Raw genomic sequence first — 19,484 nt, 5'->3', positions numbered from 1 at the left:
ACTGAGCTGCTTCAGCCGGAGCATGCCTTGACGGCTCCTGCTAGCTATCCCGTGGATGCTATAACGGAGTCTCAAAATTGCCACCTTATGACGCAATGGATGAATTTGAAGGTCAAGGCGGCTGTTGGCTCTGTTTATCCTACTGAACCCGGCGCAACTTTTCACTGCCGGCCGATTCCAGAAGGATATGCTAGGGTGATGGTGGATGAGATAACGGAGGGATTTGAGGACCTCCAGCTTGACCACCCTACCGGTGAAGGGAGACTCGGCTGGGGTCTGCTCTGAAGACTCCATGCCTATGGAGGAAGGAGCTCATCAACCTTCCGAACTGGACGCCTCTGCCTCCTCCTCCTCCTCCGGCAAGTCAGGGCACTCCGCCTCCACCGCCTCCTCCTCCGGCGAGTGACGATCAGGGCCCTCGGCTGGCTCCTTCTCCGGCGCGTGGCGGCACTCCGCCTCCTTCTCCGCCTGCGCCGACGCGCCCGAGCAGCCAGCCTCCTCCTTCTCCGCCTCGTCAGCAAGGGCGGAAGAGACCTGCCGCCGCTCCAGCTGCTCCGGCGCGTCGTAGTCCTTCTCCTCCGCCTCTTAAGCAAGTAAAGAAGACAACCGCTCCGTCTGCTCGGTCGGCGTCTAGCAGTACAACCAGAGGCGGGAGGACATACAGATTCGGTCCTTCTCTGAAGACTCCAGAGAAGTTACCATATGAGAGGACCCTGGAGGAGAACGCCGAGATCGCGCGAGAAGAAGTGAGGAACTTCTTTAAAGGGGTGAAAGCAAAGAAACATCCACCTTCGGAGGAGAAGGTAGATCGGGTGAAAGTGAAGCGCACTCTGGCTGCCCTGACAAAACCACCGAAGTCTGATCCGCCGAAAGGAAACTATGACCGCATTATTGGAAAGAAATTTGCCGAAGCGGAGCGGTCGGGAAGTACTGTCAGTGATCAAAGGCTGAAAGAACGACGAGCTGGGAAACAAATTGCCCAGCTCGGTGAACAAGCGAAGCAATCGTGCCCCCCGCTCAAGGTGCCTAGCCACAACGTCGCTAATGATCCGAGGATGGTGCCCGGTTATAGCAATCTTGCAGATTACCTGCCCGACGAAGTACATTATGAACCCATGGACATGCAGATACAAAGATACGAGTACGGGAAGCCTCTCGCCAAAGATGAAAGATCTCTATCAACGATGATGCGAAGATTGCATGATTGGTACTTGAAAATCTGCAGAGACTCTGGGGGGAGGAGTACTTTGTATGTGAAAGTTAAAAAGGAGCATGACCTCGTTGGAATTGATCTGTTGCCTGTTCCATTTGAGGAGTTCTATCAGTTTTTCAATCAATTGGCCCTCGATAAAACAACGGTCGCCTGCTACTGTCTGTAAGTAGTACTACTTCTGTCATTAAGTTTCTCTATATAGCTTAGCTCTTTCATTGCATGTATTTATAATCATCCTCACTATATTATGCAGATTGAAGATCGCCAAATTGAAGAAAAGACAAGTCGGTGATATTGGGTTCATTAACAAATATCTCATAGATGCAACTCAGGTTAAACTTCATGCCGCAGCTACCGAGGCCAACTTGCTACGATCGTTCATAATAAATCAAAACAAAGATATAATACTCTTTCCTTACAACTTCAGGTGAGTGTTACTGTCTTGTGCGTATTCGGTTTCCCTTATATATTAGTCAAGGTTATAGTAATGTAATTCATGAGTTATGCATGCGTGTGCAGTTTCCACTATATTCTCCTAGAGATTAAGCTTGAGCAGGGACTAGTAACCGTCTTAGACTCAGAACGAAAAGATCCCCAGGACTATGCAGACATGACTCAAATACTCCAGAAGTAAGTTAAATCGATCATTATCCACCATATCAGCAGCTTTGTTCATTTCCTGATATCAAGTAATTGTTTTCTTTGTCCGGCAGGGTTTGGAGAAAATTCACCAAAACAGTTCCGGGACTGTCGAAGGAGCTGGAATTTAGACACCCGAAAGTAAGTACTATAGTAGCATGTTCCGCGCATCTCCTAGTGATTCAAGCGCTAGTTTCATCAATACCATTTAGCATTCTTGCTTATCAGTTTGATTGACCTCTATTTCTTGTAAAGTGGTTGTGGCAGGAACAAGGGAATGATTTCTGTGGATACTACATCTGCGAGTCCATCCGCCACACGACATGTGAGCGGGGCGGGTACTCTAACGAACAATATGAAGTACGTAAATAACAACACTCACAATTTTATTTTATTACCATCATTTGTGTTGAGTTTCATTCATTCATATATATATATGTATTGACCCCCTTCTTCAAATTAGATGTTTTGGAAGCGGGATGAACTCCTAGCACCAGCTCGCATGCGAGCAATTCAAGAGGAATTGGCGGCATTCTTTCTTGACCACGTGATCCCTGAAGACGGAGAATTCTATGTGGACCCTAAGTCCGTATGATTATATTTGTAAGAGATAATTATTGTATATATGTAGCCGGTAGTGTCAGATAGATATACGAGAACTTGTTGTTCGACCAATCTCTCGGAGAAGGAGAGGTGGTCGATATCACTTCAATCTGTATGCATATATGTTCATGACGATCTTCTGTTTCCTTCGTTTGCTTACTAGCTAGCCAGCGTGTCTAGTCCTCTCTATACGTATGTATAGTACGTAGCGTCGACCAAGCACGGACATAAGAGAGGACACTTCTCTCTATTAATTATAGCTAGCTAACACAATATATGAAACATCTAAATTAACCCCCCAAAACCCCCAACCCCCCCCCCTTAAAAAAAACAAAAACCCCAGCCACAGAAATGCTGACGCGTGGATGCCTATTTGTCCCGGTTGGTGCCACCAACCGGGACCAAAGGGTCTCCTGACTGGGCTCTGCGCACTGCCCACATGGAGGCCCATCAGTCCCGGTTCTGGATTGAACCGGGACTAAAGGGTCGGGGCATTAGTACCGACACTTTAGTCCCGGTTCAGGAACCGGGACTAAAGGCCCTTACGAACCGGGACTATAGGCCCTTTTTCTACCAGTGGTAGGTGGGGCTAGTCGGGCAGGGGTGTCACAACCCCAGTTCAGGCCTTGCCTGCCTTTGCATTAGCCTCCATGCATCATGTCTATATTTTATTAACTTTGAAATGGGGGCTGATAAACCCTAGCAGCAAATGAAATTCAACTAGGGTCCAAATAAAATATTTTCAATGAACCTGAAATGTCCTTCTAAAAATGTTCATCATCTTTGCCTTGGTCTAGAACCTCTGACAAAAATGGTGCACATATTTCTAGGACATCATAGGGTCACTGAATTAAATCATACTCTATTTGCATTTGGGAATTTAAATGCTATATAATATTTTAGATGTCCAAATAATCCTAAACTGAAATGTTCCATGTTGGTTATATGCTAAACAGTGGGCATGAGCAGTTTGGTGATTTTTGAAAGTGCCTAAGCATTTTTAGAAAAGCCACAAAGTTGTAGAAAAATATAAAATAGGAAATAAAAAAATAGAGAAGGACAAAGAGAGAGAGAAGCCCAGCCACTTACCTGGCCGGCCCAGCTGGCTGGCCCAGCCCACCAGTAGCTTGCCAGTCGTCTTCAACCCCCGCCGACCGAAGCAACTGCGTGCTGGATGTGCGTGCGTCGACGCCACCTCCTGCTTCGCGCTGTCCCGCGCGCCCCCATCCCTCTCGTCTCGCCAGGGAGATGCCCAGAGCTCTCTCTCCCTCTCCCCTCTCTCCTCTGGACGCCTCCCTCTCCCTAGCGCCCGTCCCTAAGAGAACCGAGAGCCCCGCCTCGCCGCCGTTCGCTGCCAGCGCGCTCCCCATCGTCCACTCGCCCAACTACCGTGTCCCTCGACTCCGCCGAGCTCCTCCGCGTCGCCTCATCAGTGGAAACGAACAGGGAAGCGCTGCAATGCCGCGTTTGCCATCATCTCCCACCTTCAGCCGCCGGATGCCGCCGCCCGATTCGTCGTCTGTAGTTCTTCCCCGAGCCTGACGAGACCTCCATATGACTCCCTGTGAGCCCCTCTCCCTTTCCCCTCATACCCCGTGGTGGATTTGGTCCGCTAGCTCGATTCCCGCCATCGCCGAGAGCTTCCGCCGTCGTGTCTCATCGCCGCCGTGGCCTGAGCTCGATCTGCTCACGTCCGAGCATGCGGTAGTGCTCCAGGAGCTCCCCTGGTGCTCCTGCGCCGCTCAACCTGCTCGCTAGCGAGCTGTAGCCCCGCGCCGCACCTAGCCGAACTCCGGCCGCCGCGGAAGCAGACACCGCCGACGATTTAGGTCGCCCCCGGCGACACCACTAGCCCAGCCAAAGCGGACGAGGTCCAGCTCTCCAACGGTGCCGTCCGCGCGTTGAATGATGCCCGGAGCCGTGTTTCCGAGCACCTCCACCGTCGTGGGACCTCGCCGGCGTGTTAACTCCGGCTAAACGCCGATTAGGACTAACCCAATGACCCCTGGGTCACAGGCAGGCGGGCCCAGGGCCCTGCTAACTTTAGTTAAGTTTTTTTATTAAACCTAATCAACCCCGCTGACACTGACATGTGGGGCCAGCCCCTGCTAATTACCTAGTATAGGTTTAACTAAAATAGGATTAGCCCTAAGTCACTAACAGGCAGGTCCCCCAGGTCAGGTTTGACCTGGACCGGCCCTATTGACCTGCTGACGTCATAATGACGTAGTGCTGACGCAGTAAAGGGATTTCTAGATTTAAAATAATACAGGAAATTCCAGAAAGAAATGCCAGGCAAGCAAAACCCCCTTGTTCATTCCGATATAATCCCACTCTCTCGCTCCTGCTCTCTTTTACTGCATTAGGACAACAATGATTCATCTGTTACTTGCTGCGGTAGCTGAACCCCTTTATCCTTTGCATGACCTGTCATTGCCACAGTAAATAGATGAAACCCACTAGCATGAGTAGGAGTTGTTTGAGCCCTAATGTGCCTACTCATTCATGCTTGTTTGTCATGCTTGCTGTTGCATAGAGTTGTGTCGGGTCTGATTCATCGGGAATGAATTGGAATGGTGATGAACATGTCCTATTGTGTGTGAGCTAAGTGTGTGAACATGATTTGGTAAAGGTAGCGGTGAGAGGCCATGTAGGAGTACATGGTGGGTTGTCTCATTGAAACCATTCTTAGGAACTGAGTTCTGTGTCTGTGATCCATGAACAGCTACTACCACTCATTGGGATCCTTAATTGACCCTCTCGGCTTCTTAATCACCCTAGTACTCTGTCCAGGAGTTGCAACTAGTTTCTGGTGTTTGTAGGTTATGTGTTGGCGACCGTGCGTAGCGCTGACCCTATGGGTGGGCTATGATGCGGTAGATACACCGTGGCCGGGCATGCCGGGCGCCCGTTTGGTGTCTCGGAACCTTGTACACATCGTTCGGATGGAACCTGGATAGGCGATAAACCTGGACTAGAGACTTGAGTGTTTAGGTAGGCCGTGGCCGACACCCTCATTGGGCTTCCGCTTGAAGGTTGCCGAGTACATGTCGTGTAAACGACGGTAAGTGGTGGGAGCGTGTGTGAAGAAGTACACCCCTGCAGGGTTATCATTATCTATTCGAATAGCCGGATTCCTCGGATATGGAAACTTGGACCCCTTGCATAGTTCATAGATAACTTGAAGTGGATACTCTAAAACTCACAAGATAAGTGTGAGTGCTATGGATGGCCTTCTCGTAGGGAGACGGGAGCGAATCCATAGTGGAGTATTGATATGGTGAATATGTGGACTCGTGTGCGCCACCTCAAAAGAGTTACTTGCTGTCGTAGTTCAGGATAGCCACCGAGTCAAAGCTGGCTTGCTGCAGTCAAACTCCACCACCCCCTTTACTGATACTGATGCATATGTAGCTAGTTCTGATGTAAGTCTTGCTGGGTACATTTGTACTCACGTTTGCCTATTTTATGTTTTGTAGAGAGACGTCAGTCTCGCTAGTAGTTCCGCGTGGACTTCGATGTTTAGCTTGATACCTCAGCTACGATCTTGTGCCCTCGGCAGGATCTGGTAGATAGTCAGGCTTCTCAGCCTTCTCCATTTGTAGTTGTCTGTACTCAGACAAGTTAAGCTTCCGCATGTGCTTGTTGCTTGTATGCTCTGTATGTTGGGTCATAAGACCCATGTTTGTAATATCTTGCTCCTCAGAGCCTAATGAATAAATACTTTGAGTCGTAGAGTTATGTTGTGATGCCATGTTGTATTTACACATATCGAGCATATTGTGTGTATGATTGAAATGCTTGGTATGTGTGGGATCCGACAATCAAGTTGTTTATCCTTGGCAACCTCTCTTATGGGGAAATGTAGTCTAGTGCTTCCTTGAGCCATAGTAGTCCGCTACAGCCCGGTTCACCGGAGTCCTGCTAGCCCAGCACTACTGCTCAGGACAGTTGACTGGCCGGCATGTGTTTCACTTCGTTCCTGTGTCTGTCCCTTCGAGGAAATGTCACGCGGTGACATCCGGAGTCCTTCCTAGCCTGCTACAGCCCGGGTTACCGGAGTCCTGTTAGCCCAGTGCTACAGCCCGGATTCACACGCTGTTGACCGACATGCTCGAAGTTGATTCATGTATGCCTGTCCCCATGGGTTAGTGCCGCTTTGGGTTCACGACTAGCCATGTCGGCCCTGGTTCTTTGTCATATGGATGCTAGCGACACTATCATATACGTGAGCCAAAAGGCGCAAACGGTCCCGGGCCAGGTAAGGTGGCACCCGTGGGAATACCATGCGTGAGGCCACAAAGTGATATGATGTGTTACATGCTAGATCGGTGTGACTTAGGATCGGGGTCCTGACAGCGTTGGTATCAGAGCCTGACTGCCTGTTTGTTTACCAAGCCAAACCGGTCGAAGTTGTGTCTAGAAATGCTTTAGTTATGTAGGGGAATTGATTGTGGAAGGGAACGTAAGGCTCTTTTTACTCCTTTACCTTATGCACTCTGATCTGAGTCATTCTCTTCTCATTCTACGCGGGTTAAGAAACTAGGCCTTCTCATCTATCTATCAGGATGACGTGTTACTAATCCGTAGACTTATAGGATTGTTGGATTCAAGTCTCAATTCAGTTCCTTTTACCTCCGTATGCTCATAGCTGGCCTCAGAACCTTGATATTGTAATGTTGAGTGGTCATGCCACTATTTTGCAGGATGTCTCAAATTTTTTGAGCATTTATAGCCGTTATGCTGTCCGAGTCATCCCAGGTTTCTAAGTAGTCTGATGCATTTGCAAACCCCTTCCTCCTGTTCCTGATGTCCATTTGGGCCAGATTAATCACACTAATCGGTGAGTTGAGGTACTTTGTTGCCTCGACATATATGTTGGAGCTATTACTATGACCCTAGGTGTTTTAGGGAGTCACCTAGTGATCTAGCCATGTTTTGTATCCCCAGTGTGTGATTCTGGCCATTATTCTCAAAAGCATCCCATGATGCCATGTAGTGGTAGGTATTCTATTCATGGGTTCTTGAACCCGAGATTCACCCTACTTACCTCATGTTGATAGTGTTTGATAGTTCCTTTAGGATATTAGTAACCTTGCGACAGCCCTCGAGGTCCGTGGTATTTCTTCCTTCCAAATACCATGAACCGTTAAGGCAGAAGTTCTTTGAACCAAAATATCACAATCAGAGTACTCTTGAGGAGTTCTCCATTCATAATTTTGATTCTGTCAGTTCTACCTTTCTGCATGGGTTATCCGGAAGAAACCTGTTGAACTTGATTTGACATACTAATCTATGCATCCACAACTCAAAAAGTTATATGTTCCTTTGAGTTGTCCCTCTTTAGTTGTGCATTCGAGTTATCGATGCTTATTTTTCTCGTGGTTCGTCGAGCCGTTCTATTTCAGAATGACTAGGAGAAACAAACTCTAGTACCTCATCCATATCTAGGATTGGATCAAAGCAGTTGTATTCCGCAGATCAAAATGCCAATCCAACTTTTGATTATGTTCTACCCTGAAGTATTGCCCTCTTTATGTCAGGAATATCATAGGAATTGCACAACCTCCTATGAACTTTTGATACAGTGATACTTCTCGCCATCATCGTTCATTCCTCGGTCCCGTGCTGTCGCAACCGAAATGCCGACAAGTGAATCGTGATGTGTGAAATCAATACTCCGAGCAACTCATTGCTTGGTAGTAAATGGACAATATTCTCATTCTTAGCGTGTTGGTTATTGAACTACCATTCTAAGATTGATCATGCTACCTAGTCCATATTTTCGGGTGCACTCATTGACCAAGGAGTTAGGACTGTGACAATCACTCGCTCCTTGATCATATCGTCTTGCCTGAAAAGCAAGATTGTTCTCGAGCTTAATAACATATCGGTGGTTCGTGATTTTCCGAATATCTTCTTGGAAGTATTACCCGATTGTCACCTGACCGCTATGTTGAGTTCGTGATCATGTTGGTTTTCCTCCAAACCACCCATTCTCCAAGAATCTATGTTGGATACCCTGAGCTAGTTGGTTAAGCTAAACAACAACTTGGAGTGTTGGAAGATGAAAACTTGTCCGACTTAGTTCATCACTAAGGGATATCCTTGTGTGTGTGTGTGTGTTGAAGAAAGATGATATCTTCATCGACTGATCCCCGTGATCAGCTGTTGAATCTATTATCTTGTCCAAACCTTGATTTGAGTGTGGGCTATCGTCAAATCAAATCAGAACCAACAATGTTCGTAATGTTGTCTTACTTGCGGTTGTCCCTCGAGCATACACCATTATATCTTTGGTCTGACCAATACTATCACATTGTTGACATAGTGGTGGAAGTCCAGTGATATGGAAATCCCGATGAGTTGCTGTTGAGCCCATCAGCGGCATTTTGTCTCCTCCATGATTGTGTTGAACATCCAGCTAGTGTTGGAAACTTTTGTAAGCATTTTCTTCACGCCCCGTTCATGAAGTATATGTTTGGATGAAAGAAGTGACTTCCTTTGATTCACGTGCATTTGATGTAAGTTGCCGCCGTGAATTCAGAAAGTTTGTTTTGCTTCCTCTGGAATCATCCCAAGTCAGTCATGCACGTGTGAAGTACTCTATGGTCTGATAGACTGATCATCTTCATTCCATACGTATCCATAGCACACCAAGCCACTGATTGACTTGTTCAGGGAGAAGAAGTTCTCCATAAGAGCTAATCATATGACTTATGCAAGGACTTCGATATCCTTGATGATGGTTCCCAACCAGGACTCGGTAGTGTTTCATTGTAAGACCACCATGTGGTCATGCTTGTCTGGGACAGCGTGTTCACATGTGTTTAGCAGAACCAGCTCATGTTTTGGAGCTTACTACCATAGTCCATTTCCTGAGAATCTCGCAATGTCATCTCGTCGATTTGTGTTGTAAACTTCCATTTCTTTCTAGACCCGATGAGTCTGTAATATCCTGACACCAACCAGATCTGAATCTCAGGCAGATGTGATGGTTGGGACGTTTTCCCAAGAGCTATAATATTGGTCTCTCTGTAACCCGGTAAAGTGGATGTCGTGGCCAACACACCCAGCCAGAAGACCTATTATTGTAGTATCTTGATTGAGTAAGTTGGCCACCTCCCCATAAGGATTACGTAGGATTTACTCCAGTAGTTATTCCTTATGGATTCCTAAGCTCCCAGAGTCTGACCTGCTACTTGATGTTCTAGATACCAAACCATTTCAATGAATGGGTTAGGCTAGCACATCAAGGAGAACATTAGAAGCGGAGCGCTAAATGTCTCTCGGTCGATCATCCAGATTTTGATCCCTTGGCCTCACTAAGGTGAAATCTGAGAAAGTGTTATCTTTCTTTGCATCTGCATCTTCCACCATTATTCATCATGGTAGCATGTTGTGTTGCTAGGATCCTTGACACGGATATTGGTAAAACCTTGATTAATACGGAAATGCTCAAGTTCTTGAGAGCACGCGTAAGCACTAGGATTTATCGTCGGCATTAACTGGGATCCGTTCTCAGTTTCTTCGATTATGCCATAACCTTTCAAACAGTGGAATCTCTCTCTACTGTGGGGTTTCTCCCTAGTTACTAGAATCATTCCCAGCATTTGCATTTTGTTCCCAGCTTGCACCTCCATTGTGTCATCCTACTACGGACTACCCTTCTCAGTAATTACTGATCAGGATCATCTTCAAAGTGGTCCTACCACGGGTTCCATCTATTTCTGATGATAAGCAAATCATCCATCGCGTTTTCTTCAACAAGGTAGTCCACATCATTCATTCTAGTATGAGTATGCCATTTCTTCAAGCTCCTTCATGCGATCGTTTGTGATTGCCTCAGGCTGGTGAGAAGAGTTTCAATGATCTCTGAATCAAAAGTAATTCTTTTTGCCACTTAAGGGAATATTTCTGCGAGTCACCTTCTTAAAGATGTCTCGTTATGGTATCATAGCAATTATCTCCTCGCTACTTTGAAACCATGCACCATCTTACTCCAGCGTGGAATTGTTGCCTATCCAATTGAACCTTTGTCATTTACCTCTTTCCATTGTTCCTGATGTGTGTGCTATGTCTCAACTCAAGAGATGTTCTTACGTCTCATTCCATGAGCTGTTCTTGAGTGCTCGATCTTCGAGGAGGTCGATTCCTGTAGGGTTTTCCTTCCTTTCTGTCGTCATCATGTTGGATGGAGTTCTCGGAGCAAGACGACGAGACAAAGATGGTGATTGAATCAACACCTTTATGAAGTGCAATCTGGATCGTGAAGATTATGTTAGTTTGTGTTCCCCCTTCATCTTACCCTACACCTGAATCTCGGGGCGAGATTCTTGTTTAGTGGGGGTGAGCTGTCACAGCCCCAGTTCAGGCCTTGCCTGCCTTTGCATTAGCCTCCATGCATCATGTTTAAATTTTATTAACTTTGAAATGGGGGCTGATAAACCCTAGCAGCAAATGAAATTCAACTAGGGTCCAAATAAAATATTTTCAATGAACCTGAAATGCCCTTCTAAAAATGTTCATCATCTTTGCCTTGGTCTAGAACCTCTGACAAAAATGGTGCACATATTTCTAGGACATCATAGGGTCACTGAATTAAATCATACTCTATTTGCATTTGGGCATTTAAATGCTATATAATATTTTAGATGTCCAAATAATCCTAAACTGAAATGTTCCATGTTGGTTATATGCTAAACAGTGGGCATGAGCAGTTTGGTGATTTTTGAAAGTGCCTAAGCATTTTTAGAAAAGCCACAAAGTTGCAGAAAAATATAAAACAGGAAATAAAAAAATAGAGAAGGACAAAGAGAGAGAGAGAGAAGCCCAGCCACTTACCTGGCCGGCCCAGCTGGCTGGCCCAGCCCACCAGTAGCTTGCCAGTCGTCTTCAACCCCTGCCGACCGAAGCAGCTGCGTGCTGGATGCGCGTGCGTCGACGCCACCTCCTGCTTCGCGCTGTCCCGCGCGCCCCCATCCCTCTTCCCTCGCCAGGGAGATGCCCAGAGCTCTCTCTCCCTCTCCCCTCTCTCCTCCGGACGCCTCCCTCTCCCTAGCGCCCGTCCCCAAGAGAACCGAGAGCCCCGCCTCGCCGCCGTTCGCTGCCAGCGCGCCCCCCATCGTCCACTCGCCCAAGTACCGTGTCCCTCGACTCCGCCGAGCTCCTCCGCGTCGCCTCATTAGTGGAAACGAACAGGGAAGCGCTGCAATGCCGGGTTCGCCATCATCTCCCACCTTCAGCCGCCGGATGCCGCCGCCCGATTCGTCGTCTGTAGTTCTTCCCCGAGCCTGACGAGACCTCCATACGACTCCCTGTGAGCCCCTCTCCCTTTCCCCTCATACCCCGTGGTGGATTTGGTCTGCTAGCTCGATTCCCGCCATCGCCGAGAGCTTCCGCCGTCGTGTCTCATCGCCGCCATGGCCTGAGCTCGATCTGCTCACGTCCGAGCATGCGGTAGTGCTCCAGGAGCTCCCCTGGCGCTCCTGCGCCGCTCAACCTGCTCGCTAGCGAGCTGTAGCCCCGCGCCGCACCTAGCCGAACTCCGGCCACCGCGGAAGCGGACACCGCCGACGATTTAGGTCGCCCCCGGCGACACCACTAGCCCAGCCGACGTGGACGAGGTCCAGCTCTCCAACGGTGCCATCCGCGCGTCGAATGGCGCCCGGAGCCGTGTTTCCGAGCACCTCCACCGTCGCGGGACCTCGCCGGCGTGTTAACTCCGGCTAAACGCCGATTAGGACTAATCCAATGACCCCCTGGGTCACAGGCAGGCGGGCCCAGGGCCCTGTTAACTTTAGTTAAGTTTTTTTATTAAACCTAATCAACCCCGCTAACACTGACATGTGGGGCCAGCCCCTGCTAATTACCTAGTATAGGTTTAACTAAAATAGGATTAGCCCTGAGTCACTAACAGGCGGGTCCCCCAGGTCAGGTTTGACCTGGACCGGCCCTGTTGACCTACTGACGTCATAATGACGTAGTGCTGACGCAGTAAAGGAATTTCTGAATTTAAAATAATACAGGAAATTCCAGAAAACAATTTAAACTTCTAAAAATCATAGAAATTCAACCGTAACTCCAAATGAAATAAATTATATATGAAAAATTATCAGAAAAATTCAAGGAATCTGTTTATGGCATTTTCATGCATGTTAGAACAACTTATGGCTACTGATTAGGCCAATTCATATAAATGGAATTTAAACTCTCACATATGGAGTTTGAATTTGAACCTAGGGTTCAAACCAACTCCATTTAACATGTTGCTAGTTGCATTAGCTCAAACCATAGCATATTGACATGTCATGATCATGTATCATATTGTGCATTGCATTGATTGTGTTTCTTTCTCCTGTTGCCGGTATTTGTTCCCTCTCGATAGACGTGGTTTCGACGATGGGTTCGATGACACCGATGAAGAGCTATAATATCTTCAGAAGTGCCAGGCAAGCAAAACCCCCTTGTTCATTCCGATATAATCCCACTCTCTCGCTCCTGCTCTCTTTTACTGCATTAGGACAACAATGATTCATCTGTTACTTGCTGCGGTAGCTGAACCCCTTTATCCTTTGCATGACCTGTCATTGCCACAGTAAATAGATGAAACCCACTAGCATGAGTAGGAGTTGTTTGAGCCCTGATGTGCCTACTCATTCATGCTTGTTTGTCATGCCTGCTATTGCATAGAGTTGTGTCGGGTCTGATTCATCGGGAATGAATTGGAATGGTGATGAACATGTCCTACTGTGTGTGAGCTAAGTGTGTGAACACGATTTGGTAAAGGTAGCGGTGAGAGGCCATGTAGGAGTACATGGTGGGTTGTCTCATTGAAACCGTTCTTAGGAACTGAGTTCTGTGTCTGTGATCCATGAACAGCTACTACCACTCATTGGGATCCTTAATTGACCCTCTCGGCTTCTTAATCACCCTAGTACTCTGTCCAGGAGTTGCAACTAGTTTCTGGTGTTTGTAGGTTATGCGTTGGCGGCCATGCGTAGCGCTGACCCTAGGGGTGGGCTATGATGCGGTAGATACACCGTGACCGGGCATGCCGGGCGCCCGTTTGGTGTCTCAGAACCCTGTACACATCGTTCGCGGTCGTATGTGGAAACCTCGGCCGGACTCCATGCGGATGGAACCTGGATAGGCGATAAACCTGGACTAGAGACTTGAGTGTTTAGGCAGGCCGTGGCCGACACCCTCGTTGGGCTTCCGCTTGAAGGTTGCCGAGTACATGTCGTGTAAACGACGGTAAGTGGTGGGAGCGTGTGTGAAGAAGTACACCCCTGCAGGGTTATCATTATCTATTCAAATAGCCAGATTCCTCGGATATGGAAACTTGGACCCCTTGCATAGTTCATAGATAACTTGAAGTGGATACTCTAAAACTCGCAAGATAAGTGTGAGTGCTATGGATGGCCTTCTCGTAGGGAAACGGGAGCAAATCCATAGTGGAGTATTGATATGGTGAATATGTGGACTGGTGTGCGCCACCTCAAAAGAGTTACTTGCTGTCGTAGTTCAGGATAGCCACCGAGTCAAAGCTGGCTTGTTGCAGTCAAACTCCACCACCCCTTTACTGATACTGATGCATATGTAGCTAGTTCTGATGTAAGTCTTGCTGGGTACATTTGTACTCACGTTTGCCTATTTTATGTTTTGTAGAGAGACGTCAGTCTCGCTAGTAGTTCCGCATGGACTTCGACGTTTAGCTTGATACCTTAGCTACGATCTTGTGCCCTCGGCAGGATCTGGTAGATAGTCAGGCTTCTCAGCCTTCTTCATTCGTAGTTGTCTATACTCAGACAAGTTAAGCTTCCGCATGTGCTTGTTTCTTGTATGCTCTGTATGTTGGGTCATAAGACCCATGTTTGTAATATCTCGCTCCTCGGAGCCTAATGAATAAATACTTTGAGTCGTAGAGTTATGTTGTGATGCCATGTTGTATTTACACATATCGAGCATATTGTGTGTATGATTGAAATGCTTGGTATGTGTGGGATCCAACAATCTAGTTGTTTATCCTTGGCAGCCTCTCTTATGGGGAAATGTAGTCTAGTGCTTCCTTGAGCCATAGTAGTCCGCTACAGCCCGGTTCACCAGAGTCCTGCTAGCCCAGCACTACTGCTCAGGACACTTGACTGGCCGGCATGTGTTTCACTTCATTCCTGTGTCTGTCCCTTCGGGGAAATGTCACGCGGTGACATCCGGAGTCCTGCCTAGCCTGCTACATCCCGAGTTACCGGAGTCCTGTTAGCCCAGTGCTACAGCCCGGATTCACACGCTGTTGACCGACATGCTCGAAGTTGATTCATGTATGCATGTCCCCATGGGTTAGTGCCGCTTTGGGTTCACGACTAGCCATGTCGGCTCGGGTTCTTTGTCATATGGATGCTAGCGACACTATCATATATGTGAGCCAAAAGGCGCAAACGGTCCCGGGCCAGGTAAGGTGGCACCCGTGGGAATACCGTGCGTGAGGCCGCAAAGTGATATGATGTGTTACATGCTAGATCGGTGTGACTTAGGATCGGGGTCCTGACAAGGGGGAGGGGAAAAATAAAGAGCTAGAGGAGAGAAGAGAAGATAAGAGGAAGAAGAGAGAACTTACACATGGGTCCCAGATGTCACTAGTAGAAAACGGAGCTTTAAAACCGGTTCGTAAGGGCCTTTAGTGCCGGTTTTGTAACCGGCACTAAAGTGTGGGCACTAAAGCCCCCCCTTTTGTACCGGTTCGGCACGAACCGCCACTAAAGGCCCACCACGTGGCGTGAGCTCGCGTCGTGGCATGGGGGACCTTTTTTTTGAATATTTTTATGAAAATTTTGAAAAAAAATTGATTTTTTTTGTTTTTCAATTTTCTAAATTTAATTATTTGATGATTTAGTCTCTAATCACCCCTCTTAACTACTCAAGTGTGGATCACTCATTCCAAATCGTCTAACTTCCCGGTCGGTCACCCATCCTCTCACTCCCCCAGCCCGAGCACGCTTAACTTCGGAGTTCTATTCCCCCTACTTTCCAAGTCTTCCCAATCCTATTAATGTTGGTGAACGTAGCAGAATTTTAAAATTTTCTACGCATCACCAAGATCAATCTATGGAGTCATCTAGCAACGAGGGAGAGAGGAGTGCATCTACATACCCTTGTAGATCGCGCGCGGAAGCGTTCAAGAGAACGGGGTTGATGGAGTCATACTCGTCGTGACCCAAATCACCGATGACCTACCGCCGAACGGACGGCACCTCCACGATCAACACACGTACGGTTGGGAAGACGTCTCCTCCAACTTGATCCAGCAAGGGGGAAGGAGAGGTTGATGAAGATCCAGCAGCACGATGGCGTGGTGGTGGAAGCAACAGTTATCTCGGCAGGGCTTCGCCAAGCTCGGGGAGAGGGAGGAGTGTCACGGGAGGGAGAGGGAGGCGCCAGGGGCTAGGGTGCGGCTCCCCTCCCTCCCCCCTCTATATATAGGACCCCTAGGGGGGCGCCGGCCCTAGGAGATTGAATCTCCAAGGGGGGGCGGCGGCCAAGGGGGGTGGAGTGCCCCCCAAGCCAAGTGGGGCGCCCCCACCCCTAGGGTTTCTAACCCTAGGCACAGGGGAGGCCCATGGGGGGGCGCACCAGCCTACTAGGGGCTGGTTCCCCTCCCACTTCAGCCCATGGGGCCCTCCGGGATAGGTGGCCCCACCCGGTGGACCCCCGGGACCCTTCCGGTGGTCCCGGTACAATACCGATTACCCCCGAAACCTTCCCGATGGCCGAAACTTGACTTCCTATATATAAATCTTCACCTCCGGACCATTCCGAAACTCCTCGTGACGTCCAGGATCTCATCCGGGACTCCGAACAACTTTCGGGTTACCGTATGCTAATATCTCAACAATCCTAGCGTCACCGAACCTTAAGTGTGTAGACCCTACGGGTTCGGGAGACACGCAGACATGACCGAGACAACTCTCCCGTCAATAACCAACAGCGGGATCTGGATACCCATGTTGGCTCCCACATGCTCCTCGATGATCTCATCGGATGAACCACGATGTCGAGGATTCAATCAATCCCGTATACAATTCCCTTTGTCAATCGGTACGTTACTTGCCCGAGACTCAATCGTCGGTATCCCAATATCTCGTTCAACCTCGTTACTGTCAAGTAACTTTACTCATACCATAATGCATGATCCTGTGATCAACCACTTGGTCACATTGAGCTCATTATGATGATGCATTACCGAGTGGGCCCAGAGATACCTCTCCGTCATACGGAGTGACAAATCCCAGTCTCGATTCGTGCCAACCCAACAGACACTTTCGGAGATACCTGTAGTGTACCTTTATAGTCACCCAGTTAGACTGATTACAGATAATGTTCTCGTTGCATTTGAGTGCATTCACCATATTCAGCAGGAGAAAGACCCAGCGAAAAGTTTCTGCGCCTATAAGCTGGATCTGTCTAAAGCTTATGACAGGGTTGACTGGGGGTTCTTGAGGCGGACAATGCAAAAGTTGGGTTTCGCTGACCGATGGGTGAACTGGATTATGACTTGTGTCACCTCGGTTAGATACACTATCAAATTTAATGGCACCCTCTTGGATTCGTTCGCACCGTCGCGCGGGCTACGGCAAGGTGATCCCCTTTCACCATTTTTGTTCCTGTTTATTGCTGATGGGTTATCTGCTTTGTTAAAGGATGGAGAGGAAAAGAGAAAATTCTCATCCCTGAAGGTATGCAGAAGAGCTCCAGGAATATCTCACTTGCTGTTCGCGGACGACACCTTGCTCTTCTTCAAGGCTGACCCACAAGAAGCAGAGAATATCCGCAATATTATTTTGGCTTATAAAGGGGCCACGGGGCAGCTAATTAATCCGGCTAAATGCAACATTTTGTTTGAGAAGCATTGTCCTGAGATCTATAAGGAAAATGTGCATATGACTCTACAGGTTCAGCTCACCACTTTTGAAGAAAAGTACTTGGGGTTGCCGACGCCTGAAGGTAGGATGTCCAAGGGTAAATTCCAAAACCTACAGGCACGCTTAATGAAAAGGATTATTGCTTGGGGAGATACACTTTCTCTCGCAGGGAAGGAAACAATGATCAAAGCTGTTCTCCAAGCTATTCCCACTTATATGATGGGGATCTTCAAGTTGCCCATGTCTGTATGTGATGACCTGAACAGAATGGTTAGAAATTTCTGGTGGGGTTTGAAGGAGGGTAAGCGGAAAACACACTGGATGGCTTGGCCAGAGATCCAAAGGCATAAACAATGCGGTGGTCTGGGATTCCGTGACTTTAGGGTGTTTAATCAGGCCCTGCTAGCGAGGCAGTCTTGGCGTCTTCTAATTAAACCCAATAGTCTTTGTGCGCAGGTGTTAAAAGCTCGCTATTACCCCGACGGACGGCTAGAGGACACAGTGTTCTCTGGGAACTCATCTGTTACCTGGCAAGCGATCCAACATGGCCTCGAACTCCTCAAAAAGGGGCTGGTGTGGCGGGTCGGCAGTGGGACACAAATTCGCATTTGGCGGGATCGATGGCTGCCTCGGTCACCCTCAGGCCAGCTCATTACCTCGCAAGGCACGTGTAGACTTCAAAGGGTCTCGGACCTGATGGATGCGAGAGGTGCTTGGAGGTTGGACCTTCTTCGTCGTCACTTCCTGCCAGTCGACATCGACATCATCACAAGCATCAAGACCTCTCCACGCGCCACGGAGGATGTCCTAGCCTGGGCTCCGGAGAAATCTGGTGTCTTCTCTGTTCGGTCAGCCTACCGCTTTGCCATGGACGAGCGCGAGCGTCCATCGGCAAGCGCCTCGAGCAGGGCACCAGATGGTCGTCGCGCCATCTGGAAGACCATATGGGGGTGCCCTGCTCCCCCAAAGGTACGAGTGTTTGCATGGTGGCTGGTCTCAAACTCCCTTGCTACTTGGGCTAATAAATTTTCTAGAACTTTGGAGCCTAATGATATGTGTCCACTTTGTGGTGTGGAACGCGAGGATGTCTTCCATGCTATGTGCAGATGTCCACGGGCAAAGGACCTATGGGGCGCGATGGCGAAGGACTGGATTCTTCCGGACATCAGTTTGATCCAGAACACGGGGCCGGAGTGGTTATTCGGTGTTCTGGAGCCCCTCTCGGATACTTCTCGCATGGTGGCCCTAATGATATTCTAGAGATCATGGCACATTCGTAATGAGATCATTCATGACAAGGAACCGCCCCCCACAGAAGTTTCCTGCAGATTCTTGCATAGCTATATTTCTTCACTTCTCTGTATTCAGCAGCACCCAATGGGAGATGTTGTAAAAGGCAAAATGGTGCTCACAGACCCGGCATGCCTAGCTGGTGTAGTTGCTGCGCCGGCGCTGAGCACGAGAGGCGCAGATCCGCAACCAACAGAGAAGTGGGAGCCTCCCCCTGCTGGATGGCTAAAGCTGAACGTCGACGGTGCCTTCTCCGAGCACGCAGGTAATGGTAGAGCTGGTATGGTCCTGAGGAACAGCGACGGCAACATTATCTTCACTTCATGCAGACACTTGTTTGCATGTGATAATGCACTACGAGCTGAGTTGGAGGCGTGCAAAGAGGGAATTTCTCTTGCGCTGGAATGGAGTTCGTTGCCTTTTATCATTGAAACGGACAGCTCAGTGGCTGCAATGATGATCAGCCAAGCTGCTGTTGATCGATCTAAGGATGCTGCACTAGTCCAGGAGATCAAAATGTTAACCAGGGGTGATAGGAGGGTCCAGGTGAAGGCTATTAAACGTGAGAGGAATCAGGTTAGTCACGAGCTTGCTCGTATAGCTCGTACAGACATAAAAACTGCAGTTTGGTTGGGTTCTGGCCTTGAAGGGATTGTAAATCTTTGTGTACTGGATCAGCTTGATTCAGGTTGATTAATACAAATCCTTTTTCCCCCGCAAAAAAAATAAATAGCAAATTAATTTAATAATGTTCAATTTATCAACTATGACTTTAAAAGTAGGCGGCATAGACGCAGATTTTCTTTTCTAATGTTGATTCT

The 19,484-nt window shown here is 48.3% G+C and overlaps 1 protein-coding gene across 1 annotated transcript; it reads left to right on the top strand.

Moving 5' to 3' along the window:
* The first annotated feature begins 3,703 nt into the window (after positions 1–3,703).
* On the top strand, positions 3,704–19,356 carry LOC147961683 (uncharacterized). The gene is made up of 3 exons (XM_087533900.1): positions 3,704–3,976; positions 16,870–18,342; positions 18,742–19,356. The coding sequence occupies exons 1-3, from the start codon at positions 3,704–3,706 to the stop codon at positions 19,354–19,356; spliced, it is 2,361 nt and encodes a 786-aa protein (XP_087390026.1).
* The last annotated feature ends 128 nt before the right edge of the window (positions 19,357–19,484 follow it).

The sequence above is a fragment of the Triticum urartu genome, chromosome 7A, assembly GCF_056163025.1.
Source record: "Triticum urartu cultivar PI428250 chromosome 7A, HENAU_Tu73, whole genome shotgun sequence".
Lineage (NCBI taxonomy): Eukaryota > Viridiplantae > Streptophyta > Magnoliopsida > Poales > Poaceae > Triticum > Triticum urartu.
This window is presented reverse-complemented; position numbering and strand designations above follow the sequence as displayed.

What these genes read in the sequence shown, in the direction of transcription:
- LOC147961683 (XM_087533900.1), top strand. Translation starts at nt 3,704, where the DNA reads ATGCCCAGAGCTCTCTCTCCCTCTCCCCTCTCTCCTCTGGACGCCTCC. An exon ending in CGCCGCCCGATTCGTCGTCT is followed by an intron (nt 3,977 to 16,869) that starts GTAGTTCTTCCC and finishes CATATTCAGCAG; the next exon opens with GAGAAAGACCCAGCGAAAAG. An exon ending in GGTGCCCTGCTCCCCCAAAG is followed by an intron (nt 18,343 to 18,741) that starts GTACGAGTGTTT and finishes CTCTGTATTCAG; the next exon opens with CAGCACCCAATGGGAGATGT.